Source organism: Ptychodera flava, chromosome 22 (genome assembly GCF_041260155.1).
Source record: "Ptychodera flava strain L36383 chromosome 22, AS_Pfla_20210202, whole genome shotgun sequence".
Classification (NCBI taxonomy): domain Eukaryota; kingdom Metazoa; phylum Hemichordata; class Enteropneusta; family Ptychoderidae; genus Ptychodera; species Ptychodera flava.
Window position 1 is genome coordinate 13271172 of NC_091949.1, and position 24919 is coordinate 13296090.

The 24919-nt window shown below is 37.1% G+C and overlaps 1 protein-coding gene across 1 annotated transcript in view; it reads right to left on the reverse strand.

Moving 5' to 3' along the window:
• LOC139122720 (sphingomyelin synthase-related protein 1-like) overlaps positions 1 to 24919 on the reverse strand; it is a 35399-nt gene that overhangs the window by 7808 nt on the left and 2672 nt on the right. Inside the window, exons 2-4 of the mRNA XM_070688377.1 lie at positions 17615 to 18046; positions 7732 to 7849; positions 152 to 302 (exon numbers count right to left, since the gene is read on the reverse strand). Coding sequence (XP_070544478.1) covers positions 152 to 302; positions 7732 to 7849; positions 17615 to 18018 — 673 coding nt within the window. The 5' untranslated portion in view covers positions 18019 to 18046. The remainder of the gene's footprint in view (positions 1 to 151; positions 303 to 7731; positions 7850 to 17614; positions 18047 to 24919) is intronic.

A 24919-nucleotide genomic window follows, 5' to 3' on the forward strand; every position in this document is an offset into this window, starting at 1 on the left:
AACCAATCACAGATTTTAAGCGGATGGCCACTTTTTTAAAAACAGCGCCCTCACATGGGCATTTTGAATACCAAGGAACGCCCCTTTGACCATATACGGGCATATAAATTAGATTACAGGTGACTGTATACCTTTAAACTGAGGTACTTACATTCCGTTATAAAGAAAGTAAGATTTGTCATAACCATGGCATGTCCGCTGTACAGGTAGGCACCACATGTTCTGCCACCAGTAGACGCCATGCCTAGCTTGATGAAAATTTGAAAAGATTTCCATAATCTTGACCATACACTACCAGTGAACTGCAAAAACAAAATTAGATTTTTTTCTCTATTAAAAGACAACATTTTGAATACATATCATTAATCCAGTCTATGCCAACTTGAATTTTGTTGAGTTTTTTTTGACCCTGTGATATCTCACAAATCTGAGAAATTAATGTTAAAAACAGCTTCCAAAAATCTTACTTAAATTTGATACTTCAAAAATAAACATTTAAATTCAGACTGTTGATTGGCACTGAACAGACCACATATCAAAAATCAAAGGAAGTTGTGTGAAAGATATCTTGACTTGCTGGATCATCATAAACTGGACATGCTGAATTCAACGAGATTTAGTTAGAAAATTGTGTATTTGGTAACCCCTTGCGACAAGAAGGTTTATTGCTCATGCAATATGTATTATATTTGAAAACTGCATATTATGATTATAATTCTATTACAGCTATTGCAAGTTACCGATGATATTTTTCACAATCATACTGACACTAAATGAATACAACGTCCTTTTAACCCTTATTCTGTCAGAAAGTATCACCTCCCCATCTGCCAAGTCTGTTAAAAGCAGTGTTGAGCCAAACCCATATGTATTTTCACCCACTTGGCTTAGTCTTTTATCAGCTTAAGTCTGTAAAACTCATGTTTATAGTATTTGTATTTTCAGTGGCCTTCAAATGTTCAATTTCTTGTTAAAATGCACCATATAGGACATGTTACGATTCACTAGTTTGAACAAACTTGACCTAATGGTGACATATGAACTTGGCAATGTAAGAATTAAAAAAAGTAGTACATGTACTTGATAGATAATTTAATATCACATACTTCTCCCTTGTATCTGAGTCTGATTCATATAATTTATGTTCAACCAACACAACCTGACAGTTTGAGTTAATTATTATCAGACACAATGCTTTCACTCCCGAAAGTCTACAGCTTATCATTTGAAACCAAAATAAACAATCGCAAAATTATCTACTACAAAGTAAATACAATTTTATTACTCCAAAAGCTGTTTTTTGCACAACTCCTACAACCAGAGACCTACATTACCTAATACAGCCTTGTCATGGAAATAAAAAGACAATCCTAGTTTTGTCAAGTTTTAGTCATGATACTACTATTCAAGTTAATTTGTCGATCAAACATTTCAGATACTGTGAATGTCACTGACCTGATGGAGACACAAAGGCCTATACACACAAACATTGGAAAAGCCACTCCCAGTGACCGATGTCATCATGGGGACCTCTTTCCTGTACAAAGGTTACAATGGCAGCTGCTCAGAACTGCCCAGTTTGATGAGATGTCACATCAATTCAAATGCATAATGGTTAAGGTAAATGTAGACACAATAAATGACCTTGAAGCACTAAAATTCTGATGCTCAGCGGAGTGAATACATTATTCAGCATGGATCAATGCAGGGCATAACGCTTACACAATGTCAGTCTAAATCTTTTTACTGGTAGGGTACCAACACACAGTACCGTAGTCATTGACAACATTGGTGCGAGAGGCACTATTCATCAGAGCTTATACAAGAGTACAACAGCTTCACTTTATAAAAATCTCCAGTCTCTCTACATGGTGAAGAAAACATGAGTGCCTTGAAAGGCCTGTGCATTGCTGTGATTAGTATAGTCGGCCTTCCCCTTAAACTGTTTAAGGAGACTGCCGAGGCAGTTCTGTGATCGTGCATATACAATGCAACAACTACTGGTACTACTGTGACTAATATATGTATAGAACCTGTTTCTGAGGGCCAGCACTACAACTGCATGAAGTGGACACAGAATATAGCAGACACTGACAGAATTTCCTAAACACAGCATACGTCGTGCAGCCAAATACAACAAAAGATTAAAAATACAGTAAAAACATTTTTGTTTTCCCTCCAGCTGACAGGATAAAGGTACATGTATCTATCAATTGTATATGAAAGAATAATGTAAAGAATTATTTTATTGCAAGTGACATTAAGTTTCCAAATCAACATTGAATCATAAAGGCTTCTACATGAAGACATAATGAGTCACGAGAACAGGATCAACAAATACTACAGAAAAGATGCAGACTAACACTCCTGACTAGATCAACATGTTACTACATATGTGACCCAAATTTTAGGACACACATACCCTTTTCATACACTGTTCAATATCTTCACTTTCAGGAGTTTTCCAACGCGGTCATCAACGCACCGTTTTTTTATCAAACTTTCAAAGTGGGTGACAAACTTTTATGATAGTTCACCATAGCAACAGGCATGGCATTTCTTTAAAGATCAATATAATCAATATACCACTAAGAAAACTGCTACTGTAGTTTTTCAGATTTTCAAGTCTTATCTGATAATGGTCACCCGGTTACATAGCTATTTTGATATGTTTGCCCTTTCCATTGAGAGTTTTATTCTTGCCGCTTTGATGGTTTGAATAAACTTTTAATGTCTACAGAGGTGTGGCTACAAACACAGCTATGCACAGGAAAAGTGTCAATATTTTCATTCACTGTTAAACCTTACTGATCCTTGAGTTTATCAAATATGGTTGAAAAAGGTTCAAAACAAAGCTTTCAAAGTTTGTTATCAACAAGTACCAGAAACTTCACTAACATGTCATACAGGAGAGTCACTCTGTGATTCAAAGACGCCAGGTATAACGCCCCAGCCCTTGACATTAACATACCGGACAGCCTGACCCTATACCTTTTCTAAGCCCCAACTTGTGGGCTGGAAATGTTCAGATGTTTATTGTCCTCGCACAACATACATAAATCAAAGGAGACAAAGTTGTGAGATGGGATATTTTTTGATTCAAAAGTAGCAGATGTTGCCAAAAATGTCACTTATTTATGATCAAATAATTTCTCTGCTTTCAGACACACTTGTAGTGTACTTGAAATAAATGTCAAGGCTGTGAGGCCGTATATCTGTTGAGTCTAAATCAACAAGAGATAGCAGAATATCTTCCATCCCTTAAAAATGTCAAAACAATAACAAAATACAGTATTAAACCATTTACTCCATTGTAACTTTTGGAAACACCGCCTCTTGAACCAGTTGCAGATACAACACTGGTAAAGTTGCTGACTATATCTGCCAAAAGACTGTCATGTAAGTCAAAATGCTAGCCCACTTCATGTGGACACGTTGCTTTAAGATATCAGGGCTAGCTGTCATGTGAGGGGGTAGGGTACAACAAACTTTTTTTTCTCAAATAAAACTATCATGCCTGACTTTATTGTTCAAGAATCTGAATCATCGACTATTGGATAAGCTATCTCTAATTACGTACACCTATTATGGTGTCGAGACATAGGTATGATGTTTCCACATGTGACGGGACAAAGTCCCCACACCAACACACTTTGGAATTTGGCCAAGGACATCAATGAATCATACACAGTCACATGATTTTGGTCAATGGAAGCGGCTTTAAATGTAACAGGAACTTGAAATACCTCTCGACATTACAATAGAAGTGACTTTATCTACAACAAGGCAGTATTGCTGAAGGCAATGAGTACTTGGGCCGTGATAGAGTAATTTTGAGGACAATATATACTACTATTCAAATATGGTCTTGAATTTCCTCCTGTCAATGAGGCATTTGATTAACTGGTTATTAAACGAAGCAATGGCATGACAACGGCAAAATATGTCTAGCAACTTTTGTGGAGTTTGAGGCAGGGGTTCTTTATTTATAGCGGGAATTGCTTAAACTCCTTAAATATTCAAATTACAGCAAATTTCTTTTGTTCTCGATGGTAGATGTCTAATATTTAGATGGGCATATTTAGATTTCTACCCTATAGTTATCCCTATATACCAAAAATCGGACATCCAGCTCTATTGGCTTGCTCAGAATTAGATATGTGCATAATTAATGAGGTACAATATGTGGTGTCATAAGGTGTCCCATCATACCATTTATGAAGGGTGTAGCACTTGAGGTTACTGAGTTGTGGACAAATATATAATATTGCGGTCAAAGGTCATCGAGGTCACGTGACATTTTGTCAAAATAATTGTATTGCTAAGTTATTCCTATATACCAAAAATCAGACCTCTAGCTCTATTGGCGCGCTCAAAATTATATATGCGCATAATTAATGAGGTACAATATGTGGTGTCATAAGGTGTCTTATCATACCAAATATGAATGATGTAGCACTTGTGGTTACTGAGTTGTGGACAAATATATATATTTGAGGTCAAAGGTCATTGAGGTCACGTCACATTTTGTCATAATAATTGTATTGCTAAGTTATTCCTATATACCAAAAATCAGACCTTTAGCTCTATTGGCTCGCTCATAATTAGATATGCACGTAATTAATGGGGTACAATATGTGGCGTCATAAGGTGTCCCATCATACCAAATATGAAAGGTTTAGCACTTGTGGTTACTGAGTTATGGACAATAATGTATATTTGAGGTCAAAGGTCACCAAGGTCACATGATATTTTGTCAAAATGTCTGAGATATCTGCGTGAACCGATGGACTCACTGATGGACTCACGGACGGATATGAGCCAATCTATAAGCCCACTGGACTTTATCCGTGGGGACAAAAAAACTGTGTCACTGCATCCTTTAGGCAATATGAATACGATGAGAAACTAAATTTTTATTTTTCTTGGCATCATACATGCGAATCTATGGAGAACTGCCTTATACATGGGAGTCTATGGAGGTGTAAACTAAAAAGTCCTCTAACACGGCCAAATTTGAAAGCATTGTGAAACAAATCGACGTGCATCTGTATGGGGTTGGGTACTAGGCGTGAACGGACGCACGGACATGACCAAACCTATAAGTCCCCTCGGACTTCGTCCGTGGTGATTAAAAACAACGCAACAGTTATTACAGCTACACCGGCGGTAGGTTCATATCCAGAGCCCCGTACGGTCTGCCGCCGTCGCTTGAAAACAATCTCATGCACCCGGTCATATGGGCAGCTGGCCGGATGCATTACTTCCCGGAGAAGGCGAGCTGTCACGTTCGAGCTCAGGATTATTTGTCGATCAAATTTCAGTAAATTTACCTTACCTAGATGAAATTTTGTCTATAGGCTGAAATTTCGCCGAAGTTTGACAAAATTACATCGATTTTTCAGGTTCATATGCGACATTTTTGAGTTTTGAGTGCAGACAGAAATAAGTTTTGAGGCAACATGGCTGCGACCCCATGTTGACCCCTAGCCCTGCGTACGATGCTATGTGCTACAGCTAACACACAGCATCGTACGCAGGGCTAGCGAGAGAGTTGCCGACATCGACGGTTATTTACGAGAAGTGAATAAAAGACTATCATTTTTGGAAGCGATCGAGTAGCTGAGGTAGGCTGGGATACGACTTGGGCCCAAGAACGCTGAATTTCGGCAGTAATTTGGCTTTTTACGTCAAGTCCCAAAATGGATTTGAAGTCACGACCCAACGTACGGGTCTTTGCAGGGCTGTGGTGAGCGGGGCGGTTAGCTGTAGCGGAACACATAGCATCGTACGCAGGGCTAGTTGACCCCCAAGTGAAAATGTGTTCGCGATCAAATCTTCCTATATTTTTTTCAGAATTTTCAACAAAATCATTGCTTCTTACATCTTTTGTAAAATATAAATACTAAAATAAAACTGCGATGTGCCATGTCTCCAGATTTCTAAAATATCGTTCGTTGACCGTTCGACGCAAACTTGTGACGCAGTTGAAATTCAATACTGACCGCCAAATAATCTTAATGAGACGAGATCAGTCTAGACATCCTTCAAATTATCCAACCATTCGCATTGGAGTTCAGCTCGCTTAGAGTATCATAACATTTTTCGGCCTTCTTTTAGATCGACCCTAATATCTCCCATTTAGGAAATAAATACACAAGCTACCTCGACAAAACTTCGTGCACCATCCAAGACCAAACGCACTACAAATCTGTCTTGACGTCATCATCTCCTTACATGGTAATCGGCATACCGTATTTTTTAGCAAAGGGGACACAGAATACGTCGGAGTATTCAGTTTCAAAACGTATTACATTGTGTGATGTTGTCAAAAAAAAGTCATGTTACTGCAGTGGTATAAATTACAAAACACAAAAGTTCAAATCAGTTTATTTTGGACTGGCTTACCCAACATTTCATATTGTTTCTTATGCCAGATTTGACCACGTGCTTACTGGCGACCCTTTTCATGCAAATTTTGTGTCAAATGATGTGTTCCCCTGGAAAAACAAACGTACGATTTCTAATGAAGGAGGCGAAATTTGCCCTCAAGACGCGAAACCACCCCTTACGGGGTGTACCTAGCTATTTTAACGAGCTTCTCGAATCTGCAGCTCTATTTCCGAAATGATCGTCTGGTTTTCTCAGCTCAAGGATAAGTGTTCTCCATCGCTGTGGGCATTACTATTCTCAACCGGGGGTACAGTTTCCAGTCGTAATGTTTTTCATTGTGTCCGGGATATAAAACCTTTCCTTTTCAAACTTTCTCTTTGATTAACACTAATCCACATCTTGTCAGTGATTAAACATGTTTCAAGTTTAAATGTTAAATTCTGGTCTCGAGCCCTCCTGTTCGACCAAACCGAAATTACCCCTCCCACTTTGGCTCGTCCAGTGGTGTAGCAAGGGTCGTGCCATCGCCTAGGAAACGGAGGGTGCATTAATTGTTGCATTTCGATGCACATTTTGATTATATTCAGAAGATTTTGTGGCCAGAACTCAGATAGAGAAGCATTTATATTCACATCTCACTTATTCAAGACTGGCTGAGAGCAGCACTTCCATTCAGTTAACATCATTACGCCATTTATTATGCCAAGAAAGATGAAGCCAATACATTTTGCCCTCCCTGGTCTCAGCCAGAAATGGTTATACCTTACAGTTTTTTCCCACGGAATGAAAACAAATGTACTTGGGCTGAGGCCCAAGTACAATAATCACAGGAAATTATTTTCAATGAATTATTTGAGAATTGAAGGAGACAGAGAGACAAGTTGTAATTATTTTCTGTGACCCTAATTCCAAATAAAATCTTTGCCGGGCGTTCCTATAGAACATAAGAAATGCTCTTGTATTTATATTCAATGAAAAATATTTTTCTGAGATGTGTCTAATACATTGGCATTTAGGTCATATCACTTCAGGGAAGTAGAAAATAACCGGCAGCCAGCAAAAGCAACTGGCTATCAGCTAAAATTTGCCGGCTGTGAAAATTTACTTTGAGTAAAATTCAGGACATTTTGCACAAACTTAATGTGCACATACACTACTTGTAAATGCCTGTACTTTTATTTTTGCCACCTGTCACCAAAATTTCCTACTGACATCCCTGCGCTTTTGTGGAAACGAATATCTGGTGAAAAACTGCTCCTGTTTATATCTCTTGTTGTGAAAAGTAAAACGTGACACATGTAAAATAAATATTTTCTGTATTACATTATTGCTACTTACGTCAGCAGAACAGTCTATATGTTGTCCAGTCTCTGGCAGTGAGGTGACAAAGATGGTTGCACTTCGCAAAAGATACAGCGTGGCTGTGATACAAAAGAAACGCCTCAAAACAATAAACCTGTCGAAGATAAGAAAAGCGGAGAATCAGAGATGGTGATATATTTTATAGGATAAAATCTCAACTGTGGATATATACATTTGATGAAACATGTTAAAATCCCAAAGCAAGTATTACATTCAGGATATATGCTATAGTATGGGGAAATTGTGTTACCAACCCAATTGCCACATTTAACCCTTTACCTGCCAGAAAGTATCACTTCCCCATCAGCCAAGTCAGTGAAAAGTGGGATTGAGCCAGAGACCATACGTATTTCCACCTATTTGACTTGGTTTGTTCCAACAGCTTAGTCCATAAAAATCATGTTATACAGTATCTGTGATTTCAGAGACCTTCAAATGTTCAACTTTTTGTTAAAATGCACCGAATAGGATATGCAGTATTGTGCTTCACTGGTTTTAGTGAACTTGACTTGATGCAGAAATATGAACTTGGCAGGAAAAGGGTTACATGTGAGGGTGGATGGATAATTGATAGGGATTGAAATGATGATGGATCTCATCAAGATGTTGCATGATTAGGTGTCATCTGATTGCGGTTTTTCACAGATGGCAGGGCACGTGGCCTGTCAAGTCATGGAAATTCCAAAATCCCACAGCCTATATGCAACACTACATGACTACCACTTGGATGTGAGCACGCATGGATTATACCTAACAGACACTTGTGGTAAACCAAACTTTCAAAAAGTCACACCACAGTATTGCAAATGATGGGCTTAACAGCCCTACTTTGTCACTGCTATTGGTTTGACCTTGTTCTTTCAATTATAAGACTGACTCACAGGAGAATACAGACAGCAAAATATCAGACCTATTTTTCCTGTAACTTTTGATATATAGTAACAAATTTTTATAGTTTCTGTCAAATACAATTTCTCATTTTATACCAAGAATCGTGTTAAAATGCCCGGTGCTCAACTTGACCATTTTAAATGACATCAATTTAAGGGCAAGGCTAGAATTCATTTGTCAATAATGCACCACTGTCAGAATCCGCACTGGCACAATCTATCGTGTCTACAACGCTAATGTAGGTTGTATTACAATGTACTTTTGGAATGAGAACATGTATTTATTTATAGGTCAAGTATCTTGAAACTATCCTGCAGCATTGCAGCCATCGTAATGAACCATGAAACTCAGCCAGTACAATATCACTCCATACATGGACGTCACACAGATAGAATTCAGCACTTAACCTGACGCTTCATTCATTCATTCATTCACTTAATATACAATAACTCACATGTTGTGAACATTAACTTTTTAAATTTTGATAGTTTTGTTCACAACACAACCAGATGTTACTTGTCCGTTTCATGATCAAATATATCAGTAACGGACAGTATTGCCATGGTAATTTATGATTACACTTACACATCACATATCATAAACATTATTTTAACATGTACTAGGTTGTCTGCACTTTATCACGATTTTTGTTCTAAACGTTAATATTACAAGCTGGAACTAATAACTTGAGAAAACACTCAGAATTTACAAGCTTGGGGCGTATTTACACAACTGCATCTCATCATGTAAAGTAAATACTGTGAAACTAACTTCCATTCATCCGTGTGCTTGGTTTCTTATGAATTCATATCTGACCCCATCAATCATGGCAGGTTTTGACAGGTACAGTTCACATCTATGCAACGCGTCAGTTACTATTTTGATGTTTCAGTTGACCTTAAAAACATACTGGGATATAAACAGGGTTTACCAAATCACCAGCGAACGGCTCAAAGCCTGGCTTTATCCATCCATTCATAAAATATGAATGCGTCGCTGACATAACTCATAAATGTGTAATGTACTCAATGAAATTATTATGACTGCCTGCTGGAAACAGACTTATTGCTCTGTTGAAAATAAATGAGGAATTTTCAGCATACTGTATGTTGCATTACACTAATTCACGCTGTGACATGTACCCAATATATAGAGGATTAATTAATTAACTAATTAATCAATTTATTTATTCATTTATTTATTTATTTATTCATTTCAACTTATTCAGACTTATACAATTAGCCTGGCCTCATGAACTCCATAGTGATTTTATCTTACCCAAGATGAAGAAATCTACAAAACGTTGATCCCATAAAAACATGTGAAAAGGACAAAAACAAAATCTAAAATTTATAAATACAAAAGGACAAATTTAAAATTCTTTCCAGTTACTTAATAAAGAGACAAATGTCACAGAAGATGTCATTTCAGCTTATTTCATTCTATGGCACCCTGTGTTGTCAATGCATTTTAACAAATAAGTTTGGCTTTTTGGGCCATCTGGCATATTACATGTACGGTAGCTCTAGTGACCCGACTGACAAATTGAAGCTTTTCTGTCACATAGGATGATACCATATGTTTCACGGATTTAAATACTGAACGTATTTGTGTGTGTAATTCTATCAGGTAATGGCATAAAATGCAACAATTTAAAGAGTTCCTGGGTAGGATAGTTGTAGTTAGTTCCAATCATTACATGCACGACACGTTTCTGGAATGTCCATAAACTTCTGTAATTCAAAAATAATTTTTAATGAAAATACTTCAGAGTCATACAAGTATCCCCATTCCAGATATCTTGTAATAAAATTTGTGACATTGCACCACGTGTACATACAGCATACTAAAATAGAGTGGCATTTACTTAAATAAAACAGTATATTTGGCATACCTTAATATATGTTTCACTATCAAATAACAGCAAACTGCATAAATAAAGACCTGTTTCACTATCAAGTCTGATTTTCACTTACTATACTTCCTTGTTTTGGAACATTTTTAATTGGAAACGTCATTCTGTACGATGAAGTACCTCAGGATATGAAGTGGTTATAATTTCCCCTCATCAAAATCATGTGTCATTGCATAATAGTGTCTTTATCACTATGCGCACTATGTCCTTTTCAAAATACACACAGACACATAGTCACATACCGGTTTCAAAAGCATACAGTATAGAAACAGTAGTACCAGTAAAATAAGGGGAAACTCTACTATGTCAGAGGACAGCTCCTTGACAGGGGGGAGGGAAAGGGGAGATCCAAAAATGGAAAGAAATTCACATGTGGGATACCTGTCTTTTTTTCTCAGAATGTGGAAGGAGACAGGAAAAAAAATTACACAGTAAATTGCTGACTGTAGCAAGTCACCTGATGAAATACAAAAAAAAAATTTACCTATTCCAATTTCAATACATTTGTAATTTTAAACACAATTACGATAATTATCAATAAAGAGATACATGTAGAAAGAGAGAAGATAATTACAAATTACCTGTTTAATACTTAAAGCAGTATTTATATCAGGTAATTATGTGATACTCCAAAAGATTCATTATGAAGAGTGCTAGTGATAACATCCTGTTTAACTAATTAATAATTTTAAAAAAGTATCCATCTATTAAAAAAATGATTCTTTTGTATGCATTGTTTCTATTTCAATATTATCTGTGAAACAAATTAGTTCCTGACCTTAGCAATGGTATGATAAGTGGATATCATGGGGTGGGTTTGCAATGATTCTGTCGCCATGGATGTAGTTTGTACATGGCTTCATAAATGTTCATGCGATATCACCCAAAAATATCTGATAAACTAATTTGCATAAAGTATCCAGTAATTGTGTTGGTTCACAGACCACTGTCATATCTGCCACAGTGTCTATACACAAGTAATCGTCAAATTCAAATTTGTCTGATCTTGTCAGCAGCTCACCACTTTTCAAAAAGGTTGCACACAGTTCAAAAAGGTCATATGAGTTCAATGACCTTTTACCTCCACAACTCTGGCATGTGTCTTATAACTATATGTACAACTTCAACTTTTGGAGCAACCCACTTTGAAGTGTTACCCAGCATAACCAAGAAATGTCAATAAAGGAAGTTAAGATTGGACAATTTATCATTTCTCCTCCTCATGTTTCTGGAAGGCTACAAGACGCATTGTTTGTTGCTCTGCAGTTTCGGAAAGTTACCAAGGAATATTGACAGGGTTGTTTTCACAGGAGTGAAATGAAGTCCAAATGTACACTTCTGACTGTCAAATTTGAAGCATAAATCAAATGAAACGATAAAAATACTCTCTTCTATCATTCTTCATGTCACTAGTTCTGTTATCACTGTTTGGCATCTTGATACGACACTTGCACAGTTACCGACAGAAATGACAAAGAAAGCTAGTAGCGCAATAATTTTGTTCTCAGCTGTAGGTATAAAACTACATTCACATGTTAGAAGCTATATCCTTCAACACTGCAAACATCACTTTATGTACGTTCGTATTTGACAGTTTCATCACGTACATTCTACTTTAATTTATTATTTGAATCCTTTATTTGATTTCAGAAATAAGTATTTCATTTCTTCACTTCCCTTGCCAACAAGAACACCTTTGTTTCTCAAAACCATACAATTCACCTAATCCCTTATCCCTAATCATATACAGGGTTATCAAAAGGTCAGTGTCCGGAATATTCAAGCTGATGACTTGTCAGATTTATGACTGAAAACACTTGATGGTTGTATCAACCCTTTTCACAGCACCATGTTCCTCTGTTCTAAATTCCCCTGTATGAGATCCATGGCGCTACTCATACGTCTGTAAATGGCCATGGAACTTGACCTAGATTCCTTTTCCGTCCGCTTGCCTCCGTACCTCCGTCCCCACTGGAGGGAGGTACAGAGGCAAGCGGACGGAAAAGGAATCTAGGCCATGGAACTTGACTGCAAGTGTCTTCCACCATAGAAGATATCTTACAACTCTGTGGAGTTACTTTCCTATGTGTATATGATGTATTAAATTTACACTTTGTGGTTTTTGGTTTCTGTGAATCATCAAGCTCCCAGCCAGCCTGTCATTCCAAAGGCAAATAGCCTGACTCTATCCTACTCAGAAGAATTCAATGAAAATACTAAACATGTTCATATGGATAGCACATTCTGAGGAGACATACCTTGGTGTAAGAATGCAATATATTATCATACTTTGTGCATATTTTGAATGATGAGGTCATAACCTCTCAAGAAATACATGTACAAATCACAACGTGGTCCATCTTTGCCTGGGAACCCAATGTGAAAATGTTGTCACAATTTGAAAAATGTAAATAAGGTCTAGTTATAGAACAGGCAAATTCAGAGAGGATTTCTTACCACAAATGACAAACTTTGCGACAAGAATACAACTGAGAAAAGTTCATCATATTTTGAATCATCTGAAGGAGGTTATACCTACAAATCTATCAGAAACAAAGTTGGAAAATTTCACAGCTATTGTGAAGTAAGAGAAATTGGCTGATAAATACACAACAACAGACCAACTTTGTTATGATAAGGTATACATCACTAACAGTGGAACTGAATAAAGGACAGAAAGATTTAACGAATATTGAGTCAACATTTGACAATTCAATAAAATGATCAGGAGTTCATGTATCCTTTACAAGGAAAATCGAAGAAAAGAGCACATCTGTTTTGCAATCAATTTTAGTGAACTTCTGCATTCATCTGAGGAAGACTAATCTTAAATGATACTCCTAAGTGTTTGCTAGTTATCCTTTATTCATGTGACGTTAGGCACACAAAGACCCAAGTAAATAACACAATTACGGCGCGTGTTTATGACTGTCAATTCATCCCATAGTGCTGCAGGCATGAGAGACTTCCGTACCTTGTACATGTGTGTTGCAGCGGCCGTACACGACACACGTCATGGAAACGTAACAAGTAGTTCAGAAAGCTGACTGAAAGGTCAAAGGTCACACAGCTGCCACTGATAACAATGATGTCATAGTACAGCACTTGGGTACATTGCACATTCAGATACCAATGGGGCAATGCACTTCTTCATGTACGTATACTGACTGCAGATCAACATGTTTCGGTTTCTGATACTTTCTTGCCCTGAAGCAAAATGAACCAGATGGGGACGAATGCCTGGATGCTTAATAATCAGATGCTCTGAGAATTGCAAAGTGAAACACGTGTTTACAGTCCCTCCATCACGGAGGACTGCGATGCCTGTTAACAGCTTTGATGCAGTTTTAAAACAGTACATGAGAATATCAATAAATGCAAGTGGTAATAATTCTGGTTCGACATACATTTTTAACATACCACTGTCTTTCAACCAGCCTGGTGGGCTTGTTGAAAGAGAAGTGAAGAGATCTGTATAACACATTAGACTGGTCTCTGCCTCAGGACTATTAGAAATTGTTCATCCCAGTGCTGTACATATACAAGGATTCAAATTACCAGAATCGCAGTCCATGTTCAAAAGACAACTAAAACCTAGCCTTGCCTTAGGACTACGAATTTCGGGAATTGGTTTGTCCCAGGGGGATTGATACTCATTTACATGTCATGAAAGTGGAACCTCCCTGTACAGCTATGCATGGGGTGAACAGCTGTGCTCACAAGAACATATCGGCTCAGGTCGGCTGACTGGCAGACTTTTCCAAACCACAGACAGTGATTGTATTCAAAACTTGGTGAAATCCCGACGTTGAGTAATCAATGCATTGTGTATGACAAGTTATTGAGCACTGTTTGCCACCCATCAGCATGATAGTAAAGGAATAGGATGTACACCATACTTCTTTTTCTTCTGTTCAGTTTGGTAATTTTCAATGATTAGCCTTCATGAAGCAATCCTGACAGTGTTTGCACAATTTTGAAAATGATTTGTTAACACTTTCAGTTTTGTGGAATGTCATTACATCATCCGAACAACTAAATGAAAGTTGAACTACGATGTATGTGAAAGGGGATGTAAGAGTATGAATAACTTTTTTCATTTGTTTGTGTTAATTTATTCAGATACATCAGAAATAATAATAATCGTATCATTTAAAGTCATCCATCAGGGATGTAGAAAATGGCAGCAGCCGGCAAAAACAACCGGCTGTCAGCTGAAATTTGCCGGTTGTGAAAATTTAGTTTTACCAGAAAATCGGGACATTCTGCACAAACTTAATGTGCACATACACTACCTGTAACCGCCTGTAATTTCATTTTTGTCGCCTGGAACCAAAATTTTCTACTGACATCCCTGTCCATATGGTAGTACATAGCAACAAAGGAGGACAACTAGATGTTGTCTTTTAACTACTTTTGGTAGTCCACTTGAACTACCACAATTTTAATTTCATGCGATGAATATACACTATAGAAGTGTCTTGAACATACCGGTGCATGGTGGCTTCAGTGATAAGCTACCTCATCAGTAATGCCCGTGATCCGTTTTGATATTGTTTCAAAATGGACGTAGTCTAACCATTAGATGGTTCTGTACACATATTACAAATCGTCAATTCATCAATAGCATCACTTGATGGCATACAACAATATGTCACTAGCAATGGCTCTGCACGGTAAAATGTAAATCTACGCTTTCAACAGAAAACAAGGAAGTTTCTTTTTTCTATTGCAGCATACAACGAGCACTCTAGTGGTTACAGCTTTATGAAACAGTGAAAGGCCATTAACAGCACTCCTGCGGCCATTGCACATTCATTTCCGATGTGAAAACAGTAACAGACAGTTCAGGACACCCCTGTGGCAACATGGTATTCAGTTGAACAACCAATCTTACAAAACTGAAACTTCAGCATCAATGAATGACTCAACAGACATTACTCATGGCATGATTACTTTCCTCATTGTAAATGCAGACAGACTTTGTATTCAGACAGTGACCCATTATATATTATTTATTGCGTAATTATTCATAAATATTTTCTAATATGATGTCTCTAAATACCTGTTGTTGGAGATTTTCATCTGAATATCAAGTCTATGAGCATAAACAATTCATAGATCCCTTGACACAAAATTAGAATTTTAAACTTTGAAAATTTACTATGAAACCTGAAGTATTCAAAGCTTTCTTGTGTGTCTGATTTTTTTGAACTTTCAAAAATCAATGGATGTTAAAATATTCCTCGTCAGAACTCATCCTCTAACAACATACTGACAAATTCAAAAGCGACGTCTTTCACTCCCGACTCACTGCGTATACATCCACCTAAACTGGTCAATGCCGGGGATATCTGTGCCAAAATAAAGTGATTATCATCCAAATACATGTCTATTGCTGAGTATCATAGCAACTAATTTCCGAAAGGTACATCAAGATACAGCGATTAGCATACTCTCACTCTAATCAATATTTACCATGGCAACCGTGAATTTTCAACGTCCATAGACAGTAGTCTTGTCTCTCCTGTCTATACAAGTACTATGACATAATGACTTACTTGAATCTTAATGGCAGATATTATCGTTCTCATACTATCTAAAGTGATTAGGCCCTTTTTTATTGCAATTTAAACAAACCAAGTCTTGCTATACAAATATTGTGTAGGGTATCTTATCAACAATCTTCTGTGGAGATATCATTAGTCATACATACTTAACTGAAAAGAAAACACAACTATTATTAAACCAAAGACCTTTCCTTTGTATTTCTGAATTGGAAAATGGAAAGCTACAGTGTTATTGATAATAATATGAGCAGTTTGGGTAAATAATATGACGGATCAGTATTTACTGCAGAATGCTGTATGTGTCGTCTGCGTCATCTCACATTTCTGCAGTGGAGCAAGGGGAACCTGGGAAACGTTTTATTAATACCAGCTCAACCACCTAATTAAAAGCTCTGAATAAAGGCTAGATAAAAATAAAGGCTAGCAAAATAAAGGCTCGAAAAATTTGTGACAGCAGCTCTTGAATTGTCATATTCTTAACCTGTAGATACATGTACATCATCTGTAGCATGGTTGATCCTGTACACCAGCATATATATACAGCATTTCTCAAACCTCTCCATTTGTGAAAATGTGTAAGACAAGCCAAATATTGGCATAATACTGTAAATTTTTTGCATATCATTATGATGATAGTTCAACACTGCCATATTGGGTAACATTACAGGCAAATTTACCATTGCACTTTTTCTTAGTTACAGAGCTTTTGTGAAAACTGTTTCAGCTTTTCAGATATTCGACTGTTTGGCATGGACTCTCAGTCTTTGAGTAACGTCAAGTTAGACCATTTATGTTAACAGTCACTTACGAAGCACCAACTAGGTAGCATTTAAAGCTTAAACTTGTTCAGTGTTACTTGGCCACTGTCAAGGACAAAGTTAAGCAGATGAGGTCTGATTATATAGGTTTTTCATTGCCGTTTTTTATTTCATTGGATGTTCTTGTGATAAGTTCAGATTTAAGAAGTCATTCTGTATGACAGCTACGATAGATTTCATGTTCATAGCTTTGGTCAGCAAATGTTAGCAAGCAACAGCTATTGTCAAGGCTGCTCAAGATTAAATAACAGAGTGCCTTCATGGCCTATGGTATTTGATAAGACTTGAATTGCAAGTAACTGGCTGTGAAACATGCCACACCTAAACTATCAAGTTGTGTTGCAGCATTCAGGTAGAAAATGCCTGGTGGACACAGATATGGGCACTCTGAAACTTTTACAATACACTTTTGGCCTACCACTTGCCGGGCTCATTTTGAAGCTTATGAAATAAATGAAATTTTCATCAGCTTAGTTTTGTAAAAATCAGGAATTTTATTTTTCCAATATAACCGGCAAATATTGAGTGTTTCTCTATTACCAAAGTTTGTGACACTTCCCAATTTTTATTCATGATTTTGAAAGAGGACTTAAATTGGCATGAATTCTTTTGTTATGCCCTTTCATTTAACACTTCTACTCACTGAACAAATAAGAAACACTCACCTATGTTGATGAAGGAATACTATTATAAAAAACATGACACCCAATGTCGTGAGAATACCCTCTGAAATTTCTCCCGCCCAAGGTGTCAACGGAACATTGTCCAACACGATATCTGGCAACGGTGGATGTTTTTCCGTATCCGGCATGCGATCGTGCACCACTGTCAGAACAAACGTCAGGAAGTACGTCCCGACGCACATGTAGAGAAAACTGATCACCGTTTTGCATCTTTCTGGCTCAATTATGGTGGGTGAATCGTTGTTTGGGTGTCCATTTATGAAATGAGACTGTTCTGTAGTGTCCTCATCAATACTGACGATTGCATCTTGACTGCCTATTGAGTTCCACGACTTGGAGCGCGAGTTTCGTGTGTCTTCATCGTGGTTCATATCACCTCCATCCATCTCTTACTTTCCAAAATGTTGCGACACTCTAAATGAGCAGCAAAGAGATGAAATATCATAATTAACCATTGGTTAATATCTTTTCAAATACAATAGATCCTAATAAACAAATTTCATACTGTTGGTATAAAATTTGCATAAATTTTCAAGTTTAGCTACCCAGTACAAGTTGGAAATGTCATTAAGATTTGCTTGCTAAACAGATGTATTAATAAAGTTGTCCGCAGTGTATTTCAGAAAAAAATTGGCCAGTGTGACATTGCTAATATTGTGATATTAATTCCACTGCAAAGGATATTGTGATCCATAAAATTGCTGAGTTTTTAATGTTTCTCTCATCTAGTATGTCACAGTGTCTGTCACAATTGAAACATATCATTGTACAGTACACCATATCACGTACTGTGTGCATGGAGATATAAATCAAACAGTGTTTTTGTCAGGGTACTGGAGGTAAATTTTACTGGGTTTCCCAAGTCATGTTATTAGGGTATGTTCCCCTTGGTAGGACAATGCAATCAGAATTTGATGGACATTAGAAATGGTATATGGGAGTTCCCAAATCATATTATTCTCCAAAACCACAGCAAGAACACTGACAAACTCAAGGGTACAGCCAACTGTATCAGAAAGACGTGAAACTTCCGACAGTTCATGGATTAATTACATCAATATAAAACATGCACTGCTCATTGAAAAGCATTTCTGACTTCCGATGTATCTTATTGAGCCAAACATTATTGTCCAATAGTCCCTTGGGACAGCACAACTTTCTGTCAGAAGTTATCTTTTAACTCCACTTTGTCTGCTGGCTTAGGTATATCATATGAACACCTCTGCTGTTGCAGATATCCCAAAATCACGATATGTACCGTGTGTACCTAAGTGTATCAAACACTGCATCAGCGAGGTTTAAAGTGAACATGGCTGGCCTCTTGAAAACCTATGGTTTCCACACACTGGTATTTCCGTTATTACATTTTGAAGTGCTGGGTATATATCTTTGACAGTTGGTATGAATTTGTTTGCATAGGTATTGTATCACTAGAGACATCCCCTGAGGGATACATCTGTGCATCTCAGAACTGCTAAACTCTAGGAATGTAAATCCTACCTCCTTTTCATTTGTCCATTTATTGTACACCCACATACAACATGAGGGTGTGCTGGTATCACACCAAACCAAACAGAAAAGGTGCTTCAACTGCTTTTAAGTTAGAATGCCTCAGGGACAGATTGTCGGACTCTGAAACTTTTGTAATATTCTTTGACCTACTGCTTATGGGGGCTCAGTTTGAAGCTTTTAAGGTACTTGAAAATTTTCACCAGTTAACTGTTTAGTTTTGTGAAAACCAGGAATTTGATTTTCCCCATACAGATAACCACACAGATGGCGGCCATTTTTAATTCCAAATATCTTTAAATAATGGGTAATTTGTTTCTCTAATACAAAAATTTGCACTGTGACCCCAGATTCATGTTCCTGATTTTGAAAGAGAATAGTTAAAAGTTTTCTTACAGAAAGTTTGAGCAAAAGTTTAAGTCTTTCACTTTCGGGGCGCGAACTACCCTAATTGGGAACGTACTTATATAGCAGTTGAGTTTGTAAAATGCAGGCAAAAGAGCTATTTTATACTTTCCAAGACATGCCCAGCAATCAAATAAGTGAACCAGCACTACCTTTAAAACAGGCATAGAAATCTTAGGGAGTGCCTGTGTTTTGATGTTTAATGAACCTCATCCGGAGTATTTCAACATTTGTAAATCAAGTAGTAGGACTTACAGAAGTTATTGTTCACATGAGCAGTGAAGTAAAGCTGAAGTATCTTGGCAGTGTCAGGCAGTATCTTGTGGTATGCACTAAACTCCAAGGCTATTCAAAATGTGAAAAGACTCACTATACACATTCATACACTGGACAATATATCAACTGCATCTCCAGTAGATTATTTTCTTCCTGTAAGCTTTCTGGATGACAGCGACTGACTCCATTTTTACCAATATATAACAAAGGGCCATGTTGTAGCTCTATTAACTATAATTTTTCAAACCAGCGCTTTTGTTACACTTCAAAAGTGCAGTTTGTTGTTCAAGTTCCAGATGAAGTCAAAATGCCCTATCTTACGCTTGTGAATAATCAATGCAGCTTTTAACTAATGTACACTCACAGTCCCTCCACCAAGACTGTCGCTGGTGTCATGTCCAATTTTGCTTTCAACAAAAACAACAAACAAAATTCCAGTCAGCACTAGAAATAATTTATCAACAACACTACGTTGTACATGTAACTTTCTATTAGCCACTCTGATACTTGATATTTCAATATATTATTAAGAGAAAAATTTACCTGTATTTGTAAAAAAAATACCACTGACATAAAAGGTGTTACTGAGAAAACAGAGTACAGTACACACTAATTATTACCATTCACTGAGTGTTCATGGCAATGAGGAGAAAACGTTGGGGGTGTGGGGGGATGTGGGGTGTTTGTCATGTGATAGTTACCATGACGACACATATGAACGTCACAACTATGGAATTCTGGGATTGCTTTTTTCTCCTTTCTCCAAAAGGACTTTCTGACTTGATGACAAACATTCAGCAGACACCATCTGCGTAGAGCCACGCTATGCAAAGCAAACACTTGACAGGACAATGGTCGTAACATTTGGTGTTATCTCTTTCTCTTTTTTTTAGTACGCTGAAATACAAAAGACTAGCCTTCAATGGCAATGCATAGTGTGTGTTATGCAATGTTATTGTTCACAAAGGAACTACAGTGTCAGTCTAGACAAAAATTCAGTTGTTAACAATAAGATTGGAAAATACACACCTAACACTGGTGCAGGCTGTATTGATAGCTGAACACTACGCCTTTCACAATAATGTGGGGAGACCTGATTACAAACAAAAACTGTTCTGTAGACAGAACCAAAATACTGAAAAAACACATCAACAGCTTCAACACATAGAGCAATAATTCCAAAATATTGGGTGCAATGAAATTTTGAACTATGCTGAAATTTTATGATCTCAGGCAATCTGTGAAAAAAAAGAAATGATTTGTCTGAACTCTTCTGCTTCAAGCAAAGTTTGCGTCGATATTGGCTTGTTAGATGTGACTCATGGGTCAACACCTGATACCAAGCTCTGAAATCCCTGCCGCTAGGTATATGTCAGATGTAATAGACTTTTCTGCCATTAGCTTGGCCTCAGAACCAATTGAAGAGCTGTCGCAGGGCAAATAAAAAACCTGCCGCAGTCTGAAGCTAAGAAGACAATTACTTCATTGCATAGCTCAGGTGACCTTGGTTACCACTGAGGAAAATTGTGCCTTGGGGACAGTTTTGTGAACACTCACATTTTTTAACTATTCGCTTCTAGTCTACTGCTTCTGTGAACTCATTTTAACTATTAAAGCACCTGGAGAAAATATTTTTCACAATCTTGTTTTTTGTGAAAATCAAAAATTTAATTTTTGCCAAAGAGTTTTTGACAGAGTAAGGCCTGGCAGCCATTTTGAATATAAAATATTGGTTAATTTTAGGGAAGTACCATAAAAGCAAGAACTGGCATTTACAGCAATCATATACCAGGACACTTCATTGAATGCAGGGTTTTGATTGCAGCTCCAATGACACAATCCTACTACGGGTTACTCATAAAAATATAACAACAATTTGTCTTGATTGCTACTGTTGTTGTGTATGCACTAATGCATTTTAAATGCCAGCTGCAATCAGTGGTATTCACTGATTGAAAAGGACAGTAAAAAACAAATCTTTGTTATTAATATTGTGTAATGACCCTGGCATCAATTAAACTATGCAATTGCCACATACAGCACTTTGAGTAAACTGATTTTCAAAAATTTTGTGAACAAAAGATTTGCAGACAGAAAAGCTATGCCATAAAGTCCTATTCAAATACAGTTTTATCATGAAAACTCCAAAGCATGGGGATGAAAAATACAACAAATTTACTTACTTGGGTCTGATGTACTGGAATAAATTTTCAACATACTTCTGCTTGGCAAACTTACACTAGTTTTGTCTTTTAACTGAGTGCCTTGAAACGGGGAAATTGAATGACCATAAAAATGAATGTGGTATGTCCTGAATTGGTGTAGTACTAACAATTTAATTAAGGTAGTATGTACCTCAAAAGTAAAAGACTTAAACTTTTGCTCAGACTTTCCTCAACGAAACTTTTGACCAAAGTCTTTACCAAATCAAGAATAAAAATAAGAGGTCACCATGTAAAGGTTGGTACAACTAGAGAAACACATTACCTAACATTTACTGATATTTGAAATTCAAAATGGCTGCCGTCCCTGTGTTAACTCTATAGGGGAAAATAAAATTTTGATTTTCTGAAAAACTAACACAAGAGGAAATTTTCTCACTCCAAGAGCTTCAAAATGAGCCCTGACAAGTGATAGATCATAAAAGGTGTGTAACAATTTGAGTCCAAATATCTGTCCCTACGGCGTGACGTTCTAGCTCAAGCGTACGCAGGGTGTAACCACAATGAAATACAAACCCATCAAGTGTGGTCAGGGTCTCAGTGCAGTAATAAATTGCCCGAAGACAGCAGAAGTAACTAACTGGAGTAATTTTGAAGTGGTTTTGGGTTGGGGCAAACATTTACACATGGCTTAGCAAGTTGTAGCATGTTACACTTGATGCAGTTTAATTTCAAGAGAGCGTCATTACTGACAGGAAATGATTAGTGTAAAAAAACAAATTTTGCTGAAGTGAAATTATTTTTCTCATTAATGTTGATCAATCTGCTCCACAACTAAGAAATGCAGACGGAACATAGCATAACAATGGATAATTTGCATGTTCTGATGTTATGCTAATGATTCTTTTGTGTGATTATTAGCATATGAATAGACATACCCAAAGAACACAGGGGTGGTCAACCCCTTTAAAATCTGTTTGTGGAGAACTCTGCTGATATTAGAACCACTACTGTCTATGTTAACGTAGTATTTTGGAGCAGTAGACAAAAAAAAATTCTCTCAACCAATCAGAGGAAGTGTTTCAGAAAGTGAAAATATGAAACATTCAGGTTAAAATTAGAGCAAGCAAACAATCCAACAATTGTATTGAAAGGGGAACTCGCAATTTACATGTAAACAGTCAGCCAACAAAAGTGTTCAAACAGAAAGTGTATGCAAGCAGTGTCCTTGTTGGTAGGCAATATTTTCTTAAATCAGTCAGCAGAGAGAGGTTAATTTTCCATCATCAGAAAGTCAGGATTATTTCTTCTTTTGCTAAGTAGGCAACTAACAAACAGCAAAGCACTTAGTATGACTGGATTTGGAGATTTGATGATGAGCAGGGCAAAATCATTAGTCAGGAAGAAGGCATTGAAGAGTTTGCACTGTGCTGTCATGCAAAATGTATTTTCCACAAAAAAAGATTACAGTGTGTCACATGAAATCAAAGGAAATTCTTACAGTCATTGAAATCTGAATGTACCAGTATTGTACACGATGCAAGTCAGTTTACGTCCTTCTCTGATATCATTTTGAATAGTCTATATCAAAATGTAGCTTTTTTACTTTCGTGTTATCATGTTCTGTGTATTTTTGCTTTCTGTTGTTTGTATTTGCTTGAGAGGATACTGTTGTGCCCGTGCCGTTACAAAGTCACACTGTCCTACTTCAATGCACAGATTACAAGGTTTTATTTCAACACATGGAAGCAACTCTTGAGGCGCTTTATCTGGTTATTCCATTCTACCGGTACCTTCAAAAAGGTCTGAAATCATGCAAATTGTTGTTTGTTTACATTTTTTACCTTTGTTCATATATCAAAAATCTCTGAGAAAATATATATGAGATGAAATAAACATCAAGTGATTTGGTCTGCTGAAAAAACTGTACTCAAATGGGTCAAATGGTGGATGACCTAGAATCCAGGTAGGTCACATAATGGTCTACTTATCACTGAACTATGATCTAAATACTGTCATGGTAAGATTTTATCATAAAGTTGTCTGCTTGGAAGGGTTAAGGGAGTTTCACTTTGACTGTATTGTAGCTATTCATGGCTGACTGTCTGGTCAATGAATGGAAAATCCGTCCCTCAAGGCAGGGAGATGTCCCTTTAGAGTGGCCTTGTACTACTGACATTCAAATCTTGTCTTGTCCTTCACCGGCTCAAAATAATGTTTACATTTTGTGTGGACAACATTTCAACAAGTTTGTGTATGCAGAAAAGGGGAGAGGATTTAACCCTGACAAGTTAGATTATAGAATGTACCGTACATATGGATGGCTTTGGGTTCACCCTGGTTCAAGTTGACACATTTTCATGGAAGGAACCTCATTACGTTACCGTATATCATTTTGTAACTTTTGGTAGTCACAGTAGCAAAATTCAACAGTTTCCATACTGGTGCATTTGTTTTGTGTGAATAGATATAACTATAACCAGAAGCCTGTGAATTCCTGTACGCTTGTGGTTTACGCTATGTATCATTTGTAGATCCCAATGGCAATATATGGCAGAAAGTTGGGCGTGCTGTTCCCGTGTGTGGTAAACTCCAGATTTCTAGTGCTTTTCGTTACATCTGTTTAAAGAATGTTATGGTGCTGTAACAACATACATTCCTTTATATAACAATATATACATCACATATAGTGACTTGCACTCTGGGTATAAGTACATTTAACTGCTTATTTGGGTCAACAGGGCGGTCCTTTTTCACATATCACCACTTGGCGTTGAAATCAATTACTGACACGGACAAAAGATAACATTAACCTATCGACCCCTGATTCCATGTTAACAGGTCCGCAATCACCATTGACAGCAATGGCTTTGGGCCAATCCATAGTGGTGAAATACTTAAGCTTATAAGATTAGTGTCTTCATCCATAGACCCT